Below are 10,778 nucleotides of genomic sequence, written 5' to 3'. Positions count from 1 at the left end.
GGTCATCCCCCCCTACACACACACACACACACACACACACACACACACACACACATACACACACTGAGGTGTGGGGCTGAGTGCAAAAAGGCAAGGTCCAAAGTTCCAGAGAGCAGGGCAAATGCACAAAGCAGAAAACCATAGAACATTCCTAAAGAAGAGCCCAGACTGCATGCGTAGGGGCACAGCTTTCCTAGACTCTCCACTCCCCAATCCAGGGTTTCCTATGTCTATTGCTATGTTGTGTGTGCAAAACCTGGGGAGCCACGACACACATTTATTGGCCCATGACAGACCAAAGTACAGATGCCACCAAAGTCCAACTTGTCGACCCAATGAGTTTTACTGGGGTTACTTACAAGAGCAGAAATGACAAGAGCAGAGACGCCTCCAGTGAATGGTCCAGATGAGAAACTCATCAGCGCCCCTTAGTGGTCCTTAATGTGTTCCCAGGCGTTCGTACTAGGCTGGAGACCCAGCTGGACTAGGCTGGAGACCCAGCGAGGCATGCTTGCTAATAAGACACATCAAGGAAATGCTGACACTGGGACTTCCTGGCCACCAGCTAGCTCTCCGCTTTCTAGCTCTCTAGTTCTCCGTGGTAGCTGAGTACCTAGGAATTAGCCTTACATTAATTCTGTGTGATTACCCTATTATTCAAGGGCCAGCCTCCCTACCTCTTCCTGACTCTCCAGGAAGCGCAGCCCCACCACCTGATTTGCAGGGATGTCTAGAGGCATAAGGTAATGAGAGCTCTAGTGACAGAAGTCACTCATGGGGGGGTGGAGGGGGGAGGAGAGGAAAATACCAAATGCAGAATGCCCAAAACCCACTAGCTCTTCTACAGCCAATGAAAATACTCAGACTGGTTGGAATTAGATCTGAGGGATATGGGGGGCGGAGGGGGGAGAGGGAGTGTGTGAGAATTGCTAGCCTTTGATGGCTTGGACCCCTAGGTCATCTGGTCTGCTATGGGTCTCAGATCAACACAAGGAAGAAAGAGAGGCCCCTTGCCTGTCAGACATCCTAGAATAAACCTGGGCAGTGGGCGTGGCCCCTGATAAATTTCTGTTCTATAGTTCTTAAGGTCTGGTCCTGAAAGAGAAAAAGGACGCCAATGCCGCTGCCTCTCGGAACACTTTTTTTTTTTCTCCTGCTCGCGAGTGAATCTGTGCCTGGTGGCATGGTCCCACTAGAGACACCTGCAAAGAGCGGGGCGTGGGGGAGGGGACGACAACCCTGGCTAGAAATGGGTGAAGGAGAGATTGTCTGACGTAATCATCGCAGATTTCCCAGCTCAGGGCATGCAGGGCCATACAGGCACCCTGACAGTGACTCAACCGGTTGCCATGAGGGTCCTCGAGGCCCTGGGCGGTGCCTTGGGTGACAGGAGGGTCCCAGATGTTCTGGGAAAGCGAGTTGCTGTGATGCCGAGTCCCTATGCCTTTGAGGTCTTGAGTGTGAATCTAGGGAAAAGAGGAGCGCAGCTCCCGCCTCACTCCATACCCCTTCCCCGCCTATAAATAACCCTAAGTGTCACTTCAAAGGGCACCAGGAGTCCGGGACGGGAGCTACCGGGGTCGATGGGCCCCGCACACCACAGCCCCCACCCCAGGCAATTTTGCATAAATAAACAAACCCCAGCCGCGGCCCCGCAGGAGGCGGAGGAGGAGCGGGAGGAGGGCGAGGGAGGGGCGCGGGAGATTAGTTTGGGAAGTAGCGCCCGGCGCTCATCCGATCCCCGCGGCCGCGCCGGCTGTGTCAAGTTACAGAGGCGCCGGAATCGGCCCCAGAGCGGCTCACTGCGGCCACGACCCACCTCTGCCCATGGGGCCCTGCTTGCGCGCCCCTTCGCCTGGGGACTGACACCCGCTCTCCCCGGAGACACAAAACACTCAGAAGGACCCCGAGCATCGCACCAGCCGGAGGACTCTGCAAAACAGAGAAGGGAAAGAGCGGGGAGCGGGGCCAGATCCCCGAACTTGGAACATTTTTCGAAATAACTTTTTTCCTACTTTGGTGTACCCCGTTCGCGCCTTTTGGTGATTCTTGGCTGTCCCCGACTTCGACTGCTCGTTTTCTGTCCTCTTTGGAGAGGGACGTCCTCCAGCCACGCTAGACCCCTTTCTCCCTGCCTAACAGTTTGGATCACTCCTCTTGGATCTCGTTTTTATTTATTCTATTTATTTATTTATTGGCTCTCAAGACGCAAGGGGATGGTGGCGGAGCGCGCCCGCAAAGCGGCAGCCTCCGGCACCCGCGGCCCTGGGGAGCTGGGTGCGTCCGGGCCCGGGACGGTGGCGCTGGCGGAGCAGTGCGCAAGGCTGCCGAGCCCCGGGTGCTGTGGACTGCTGGCGCTGGCGCTGTGCTCGCTGGCGCTCAGCCTGCTCGCCCACTTTCGGACCGCCGAGTTGCAGGCCCGGGTGCTGCGCCTGGAAGCGGAGCGCGGGGAGCAGCAGATGGAGAAAGCTATTTTGGGACGAGTCAACCAACTGCTGGACGAGGTTTGTGCCCTTTGTTGCTGGCTTTTATCCCCTTCCCAAGGCGCCCCCTCGCGCAGTCCCGGGACTCCGTGAGCCCGTGCGGACCGGCACTCACTTGGACTGTCGCTTAGGTTGCCTGCACTAGGACTGCGGGCAGCTGAGCTGCCAGAGATCCAGAGCACTAGGCTGGCATGCGTGGGACCTCCCAACTCCTGGAGACCCCAGGGTCTTGCGCTGGGGGCGCCTTGCGAGCCCGGCGGTCAGGTGGAAGAAGGCAGGGTGCGCGAAAGGTGCTCAGAGGCAACGTGGGCTGGTAGGAGAAATAGGCTGGGGGAGGCTTGCCGGGATGTTATGGTCCTCTCCACTTTACGAGGGTGGGTGCTGTCTGGTTTTTATGATCACATTTGGAAACAGCGTTAAGAGAATGAGCCATTTAAGGACCTAAAGGGACAGTGTCTAAAATGGATTGCTCTTTGCTGGCCCTTATTTGCTGTTCCTGGCCTCTAAGGCCTAAGTGTGAGTAGCCTGGCTCTGTCCTCCTTGGGGTCCCGTTTACCTATGACTCTTCCTAGCTATGGCTTCTGGGATGGTCCTAATCCCTCCTCCTTCTGCATCTCAGAAAAGGATGCAGTTCTTTCTCTCTCCTTGTCCCCCAGAATGCTCCATGCCAGGGTGTCCAAAAATTACTACTGTGTCACTTCACTGGGGCAATCCTGAGTGGCATCCTCCTTGGGGAGGCGGGGAAATACAGACTCTGGTGGGGGCGGGGTGGGGCGGGACGGGGCGGGGAGTGGGTAGTAAGGAAGGGAAGCTGGTCCTTAAGATGGAGAGGGCTGGTGGCCTAAGGAAATCTGAACAGCACCGTGGGAGGTATGGGATAGTAACCAACAGGGTGCTAAAGGCCAGCAGCAGCCCTGGGCTTTACTTGCATGCTGTGCAACCTGAGACACATACTGTAACCTCTCCAAGCTGACGGAATGATGGCAAGTTCTAGCCAGGTCTGACAAGATTGGGTCTCCTGCAGTTAGGTTTCTCTGGGGTGTCACCCCCCCCCCCGCCAGGTGTCCCCATGGGGGAAGTCGCAGGCCACAGCATTGAGAGTGGCCTGGGGACAAGTCCCTGCTGTGTGAGTGGTGATCCACTCCTGCTAGTACAAGCTAGTTGTCCTGACTGACCAGAACTAAGAAGGTGCTCAGCCTGGTTACCCACAGTTCCCTGGGCCTGGGGGCCAGTCTCTGGGCTTTCTGGCTGGTTGGCTGAGTGTGGAGGGCACTGGCTGGACGGTGAAGAAGGTGGCAGACACCTTCTCATGTGCACCCCAGGCCCTTCCCAAGCCCCTCCCAGTGCCACATCTCCAGGTGTCCACTTTGTCCTTCATGTCATGTAGAGCGCCCTGCTCCAAGCTGACTTCTAGACCCTAGCCTCTAGAACTGAGAAGGACCCCCCAAAAAAATGATCTGAATGACCCCCATTTTACAGACAGGAAGAAGTGAGGTCTTGAGAAGGGAGGTCCGTTTCTCAAGGCCATATGGTGAAATCCAGTGTTAGGGCTAAGCCTCCCTAACCTGCAACCCTCACCCCATTCCTCTTACCACTGTGTCCTCAGAGCTAGCTGCAGAAGGGGGTGGCGGGGGGGGGGGACCACTGCCCAGGCAACACCTCAATCTTCCTGAACTTGAGCGTGACACAGAAAGACAGTAAATAAGCACCAAGTACGGGAAACAGTACAGTAACGGAGGGAAAGTGGCCAGGAAATGCATTATAAACATCATGATGTGACAGTGTTGGCAACCAAGGTGGGCTTCCTGAAGGAGTGATTTTTAGGGCAAGACAAAGAGTAGTTAGGAGTTTGCCTGGCACAAGAGGGGTGAGCATAAGGCTTTGTGCTAAGACACCCTGCCACCGCCGCCACCTCCCCCTACCCCAGGGAACAGCTTCTGATTGGAGGAGCCAAAGGTTGGGGGCCCCCCCCAGCTGCTTTGGGGCTGTGAATAGAGTGGTGTGACTGAAGGTGAGCTTGGATGTGATGAGCAACCTAGGTTAAAAGGGGCCTTAGAGGTAGTTAGATGAGAAAAGGGGAAATGGGAAGCTAGCTACCAACGGGCTGACTGGGAGATGTTTACGTCAGGCTGACAGGAGGCTGTTTGGGGACTATAGCCTGGAATGATGTTGGGGACAGGGCTGAGAAGACATGGTGGCTGAAGGGAAGAATGGAACCTGGCAAATATGGGGCCTGCGGTCTGGGGCTGCTGGAGGGACACTCAAAGGCCACGGTCTCATACAGTAATCAGTAGCATATGTGACTTAGTCTATTGGAAGGAAATAATTGAACTGGAGTCCCTCAAGGGCTTTGGTCTCACGGAAAGCGCTTGGCAGACAAGGCAGCAGCTGGGTGGCTGGCTGGGCAGGCATCAGATACAGTGACAATCTCACAAGAAGTCCTTATGGGGAAGCTCCAAGGAGGCTGTGTCGGCCGTCATTTTTGTAGCAATGACAAAAATAACCTGCCTGAAACAACACAAAGGAGAAAGGGCTTATGCTGGCTCACGGTTTGGAGGTTTCAGTCCCTCTGGTGGGAGGGGGCAGAACAATGCTGTTCGTGTGTGTGTGTGTGTGTGTGTGTGTGTGTGTGTGTGTGTGTGTGTATGCACGGGCCCCTCCAGTTCCCTGAAGACCTCCAGTTACAGGTGCTTGGCTCCGTCAGTCTTTTCTGCCCTGCCTTTAAGCCTCTCTGTAGTTGACCTCTCGGGACACACCCAGGGGTGTGCTTGGATCTGCCAGACTATTTTTTTTTTTCTGAGACAGGGTTTCTCTGTGTAGCCTTAGCTGTCCTGGACTGGCTTTGTAGACCAGGCTAGCCTCAAATTCACAGAGACCCACCTGCCTGTGTCTCCCAAGTGCCGGGATTAATGGCATGCGCCACCACACCCAGCTTCCGCCAGACTTTTCTTGATTCAGTCAAGTTGATAAAACTAACCACTACAGTGGGCAACTACGGGGCCTGTGAAAGTGTCCCCAGAGAAACTGGAGGGGACCCACGCTTTGCCCCCACATCCCCCAGGGGTGTTCTCCCAAGTATATGCAAAGAACAAGAGAGGGAGGGGTCAACGTTGACAAGATGGCTCAGTAGGTAAAAGAGCTTGCTGAGTAAACCTGATGACCTGAGTTCAATCCCTGGAACCCACAGACTTCCAGCGTCCACAGGAGTGCACACTCATACACACTCAAGCACACACATACACACAATAAATAATTTTGAAATTAAAAAAAAAAGTAAGGAATGGGTGAGGCTAGACCAGGACGAGAAAGAGAGGGCCATGTCGCTTTGTTTCAAAACAGTTTTGTGAAATGGTCGTGAAGTGAGTCCCTGCCCTTATGTCGACACAGGGAGCTAGAGGGTTTAGGGGCTAAGATTAAATTCCAGCTGCTATGTGAAATACTAGAGTGAGCCACACCCCCCCTGCTGTTAGGTTGTTTTTTTTGTTTTGTTTTGTTTTTTGTTTTTGTTTTTTTTCTCTCTGCTAGATCTAGTCTCTTAACTCCATCCTGGGCCTGCTGTGAGACCCTTAGGAGGTGGCAGGCAGCAAACTGCATGAAGGAATGGGCCCACCACCAGGAAGTGACAATGTGATGCAAAGGGAAGGCTCCAGGGTCCTGGGGTAGCAATTCCTGGGGTAGATGAGCTCGATCAAGCCCCCTCCTTAAAACGAGGAGAGAGGGGCTTCAGAGGGGCCTGTATGGTGGTCTGCTGGGTCCCTGAAATCCAGGGAGGCACCAAGAGAAGTGTGCAGAGTTCGGAGACTGGGGATTTTCTTTTGTTTTTGAGACAGGGTTTCTCTGTGTTGCCTTGGTATCCTGGAACTCCCTCTGTAGACCAGGCTGGCCTCGAACTCACAGAGATCCGCCTGCCTCTGCCTCCCTGAGTTCTGGGATTACAGGTGTGCGCCACCACGCCCCAGAGGTGGAGTTTGTAGATCTGAGAAAGAGGGAGCTGGGAGGGCAGGCCAAGCAGAAGGACACAGTAGGGAAGGACACTTGGGAAGAAGTGAGCAAGGGCAGCTCCGAGGGGCCCAGCCGCTGCAGGATGGGTCATCCAGGGAGAAGACCAGGGGATTGGGAGTGTGGTTTGACTTCCCGCCAGGGCCTCTCTGTGGTCTGGGACCCTTAATGAGCACCCCAGCTGCTTGACAGTTGATTTCCTTGCTGTGAATAAAGAAACTGGAATGTCCCAAATGGAGAAAATCAGATGACACCTAGGCTGGGACTGGGCAGAAGGTGGGGGAGAGGAGGGGAGGGAGGGGGCAGGATTGAGGTTGAAAACTGCCAAATTCATGTTAGAGGCCCAGGCCTGGGGATCCCGGAGGCGTCTTGCAGCCCCTGGACGGGGACTCAGAGGGAGGCCAGACAGATTCCCACTCCAGTTACAGTACTGTTCCCAGTACCCTTGCTGTCCTTGTCCCTTGGAGTGGATCCTAGGGTGCACCAAGGCGCATACACACACACACACACACACACACACACACACACACACACACACACACACACATATATATATATAACCAGGATGGCGCCTTCCTTTCCCCCCACCCCCCACTGGCTGGCACTGTCCTACCCCACTTTATAGATAGGAACCCAATGCTGCTGAGCCTCCCTCCTACTCCCCTTGACTCATTTTTTCCACCTTGGGGAATCCCTGGGAAAGGAAACGGTAGAAACTTCCGGACCAAGATGTTGATGGAGTGCAGGCAGACCCCCACACCCCTAAAAAAGACCGGTTTGTGAGAATGTCTCACATCTATAGAGTATGCGTATGGGGACTTTTTATTAGCTTTTAAGAGGAGAGATCAAAGCAGCCACAAAGAGAGTAAAACACTGGGCTGTGGACAGAGGTGGGCTCTGAGGGGAGGAGGCTGTGTAACAGGGTAGGTTGCCTGTGCAGTGGTGTCCTGGGTACGTGACAGCTGCCTGAGCCTCGCGAAGTAGACAGGCAGGCCTTAGGCACCTTCAAGCAAAGCCCAGCATGCCGCTGAGTCCATTCCAAAATTGCTGTCTCCTTCTGTGCAGGGAGTTTAGTCCAGGGCCATTACTCTGTGATGGGAAGACAGGTCCCAAAGATTTTCCTCATACTAGCATCAAAGGACCAGGCCACGGATCCTGCTGGAGAGATGTAGGTAGCATGACTCGCCACGGATCCTGCTGGAGAGATGTAGGTAGCATGACTCCACCCTGGCACCCTTTCTGTTCTCCAGTTAACTACTAGCTCATTGGTACTCAATCCATGATGCCTGTGTGCCTAGCTCCCTGTTCCAGGGTCCTCAGCAGACATGGCGCATCGGATACAGGATGCTTTCCCATCGAGCTTAGCAGGGTCTTGAGTCTTGCAGCAATGTTCCAGGAAGCTTTGAAGAGCTAGCAGCAAGAGTTGATGCTCAAAGCAAAGAGTTTTGTTTTTGTTTTAAATACCAAGTTTACTTAGGGTGGACTAAGTCACGGAGAGCTGTCGTGGCCTCCGTGCTTGTCAGATAACTCCAAGCAAGATGAAGGCTCACTGGGTAGCCAGCCCTCCAGGGAGGTGGTGGGAAGTGAAAGTGTCAAAACAAAGACCTAGCTGCTGGAAACCAGTTTCAAAGTTTGAAAGATATCCCAGAAAGATGTCTTTTCCCCTTACCCCAAATCCTTCTAGATTCTTCTCAGTGTCCTCTAGAGAGATCGCTGGAGCCATGAGAACTCCCTCCCTGCTCTGGCTTGCCTGTGGCACTTCCTGGATATGCCTGAAGTGACATTTAGCTCAGAGAAAGGAAATACAGACATAGCACACAGTGCTGGCTTCCCTGGCCAATGGTGGCAGGCATTACTCAATGAATAAACTTCCCTGAGTCCTTCTCCATCTGGGACTCAAGGCTATACTCTCAGCCCCTTGGAGCCAATACACAAGGCAAAGTCTACTGGCCACCTGTGACTTAGCCCCAGCCACCTGGGCAAGGTGTCCTCTGGATAGCCTTTAAATGTCCCATCTCTTTGTTGTTGTTGTTGTTGTTTTTGGTTGGTTGGTTGGTTTTTTGAGACAGGGTTTCCCTATGTAGCCTTGGCTGTCCTAGACTCCGTTTGTAGACCAGGCTGGCCTGGAACTCACAGGGATCCACCTGCTTCTGCCTCAGCCTCTGCCTCTGCCTCTGCCTCCCAAGGGCTAGGATTAAAGGTGAGGGCCACCACGCCCAGCAAATGTCCCATCTCTTCATTTGTCCACACTACTTGATAACAGAGGCAGAGGCTCATTAGTGTCCGGGCTTGTTATTGAGCGTGGCCTGGGACTTTGCAAGGGGCAGACAGATTTCACCGCTCATCTGATTGAAGATCATAGGTGTATGTACATGTGCATGCAGATGTATGAACGTGTGGAGACAAGAGAACAGAGGTGTGTGTGTGTGCGTGTGCATGCATGCGCACGCACGCGCGCACATGTGACAGAATCTCTCACTGGCTTGGAACTTGCCAGTGCAGGGATTACAAGCACCTATACCCACACCTGGCCCCTGTTTCTGATTTTAACATGGGTTCTAGGAATTGAACTCAGGTCCTCATGTTTGCACAGCACTTTTTTAGCAACTGAGCTCTCGCTTCTCAGCCTCTGATTTGGGATCTTGCTGGAGGCTAGGGAAGGCATCCCAGCCAATGGAGCCTCACACACTTCAAACCCCAGCTGTGGCTCAGCGTCTGCTCCCACAATGTCCTTGGGACAGGGTCTTCATAGCAGCCAGCCGAGGGTACAGTATTCTGACAGCATGCCTGGCCCTGGCTGGAGAGTGGGGACGGCTACATGTGATCAGTTCTGCATGGACGAAGCAGCTGGGCATCTTCCCCTTTGACCCCTACACCTCCCCCAAGGGCGAGCGTTCCGTTTTCTCTTCTTCCCAGGATGCTTGGCAACATTTTGCAGGGGCGGGGAGTTGGGGGGAGGGGGAGGCGGGAGGAATTGCAAAATAATGCCACCAGAGCTTATGACAGTAGATCAGGTGAAAATCACCCGGGTATGATGAACCACTGCCATCACCCCCACCGAGGGTGACAAGGCAGGCGTGCAGCCATCCTCAGCTTAGTGTGGACCCGGTGCTCACTTTTGAGAGCTTTGCATCTACCAATCCACTGACACCGTGCAACAGTCCTATGCATGCTTTCTGTGTCCTCCACTCCTTTTTGACAGAAGAGCCAAGCCAAAGCTCAGAGAGGGCAAGTGACTTGCCCAAAGAGCGAGGATGCGTTCTTACTGCTTATACCAGGAAATGCCTCACTCATCACAGGCCTGGGTTCACCCAGTGGGCAGAAACATAGTCCTGGTTCATTCTCATTCCTTCCTTCCTTCCTTCCTTCCTTCCTTCCTTCCTTCCTTCATATTCTTTGTGTGTGTGTGTGTGTGTGTGTGTGTGTGTGTGTGTGTGTGTGTGTGTCCGTCCGTCTGTCTGTCTGTCTCTCATTCTCTCTGTCTCTCTCTGTCTCTATGTCTTTGTCTCTCTTTGTCTGTCTATGTCTCTGTCTCTCTCTGTGGGGTGTGTGTGTGTGTGTGTGTGTGTGTGTGTGTGTGTGTGTGTGTACGTACCCCGAACAGCTGGTGTTTCCTCAGTCAGTGAGGGGAAACTGAGGCCCAGGGCTGGGCTGGGCTGAGCCAGCCTAGGGACACTCAGGAGGAGCTGCTGGCAGCTGGGCTCTCCTGGCCCTGCAGCTGGGCACAAAAGGGGTGGAACTGCCTGGGAGAGGCAGGCCCAGCTTCCCCGGGAACACTGGACTCCTGTCTCTCCTCTGGAGGCTATTGTGGGGTTCTGGGAAACCCCACATGGCTGGAGTCCACTCCGGATGGGCCTCTTGAGCCCTTTCCTTTCCTGACCCAGCCCGAGGCTCACTGGCCTCTGAGGGAGGCAGCCTGTCTGTCTGTCTGTCTGTCAACCTGTCTGTCAGCCTCCCCAGGAACCTCATGTTTACCTGGTGTGTAAGCTGCCACAGGGAGGCCTGGCTGGCCTAGCTGCTGTCCTGGACCCCAGACACCCAAGAGAATCCAATCTCAGTTATTAGCTGCACTCGGACTGTTCTTCCGGGTCCTCTGCAGAGAGTCGGGCTCTGATTACAGGGCTTGTAGGGCAGGCCAGGAGCAGACATGGGAGACAAGGATGCTGAAGAGAACATGGTGAACAGGCACTCACTGGGACCTCCCTTCCCCTGCCCTCCGCACCAGCGATAAGATTCCTGGGCCTGGAAGGCGTGGATACCTGGGAAGGCCTGAGGGTGGTCACTGTGCTCCAGTCC

General features: G+C 54.3%; 1 protein-coding gene across 1 annotated transcript in view; it reads left to right on the top strand.

Moving 5' to 3' along the window:
* The first annotated feature begins 1,722 nt into the window (after window positions 1-1,722).
* Window positions 1,723-10,778, top strand: part of COL13A1 (collagen type XIII alpha 1 chain) — a 136,833-nt gene continuing 127,777 nt past the window's right edge. Inside the window, exon 1 of the mRNA XM_084751953.1 lies at window positions 1,723-2,504. Within this exon, the coding sequence (XP_084608079.1) occupies window positions 2,217-2,504 (288 nt within the window). The 5' untranslated portion in view covers window positions 1,723-2,216. The remainder of the gene's footprint in view (window positions 2,505-10,778) is intronic.

This window comes from Acomys minous, assembly GCF_964271855.1.
Source record: "Acomys minous genome assembly, chromosome: 13".
NCBI classification, from domain to species: domain Eukaryota; kingdom Metazoa; phylum Chordata; class Mammalia; order Rodentia; family Muridae; genus Acomys; species Acomys minous.
Note: the sequence above shows the minus strand (reverse complement) of the source record. Positions and strands in the feature narration are given on the sequence as shown.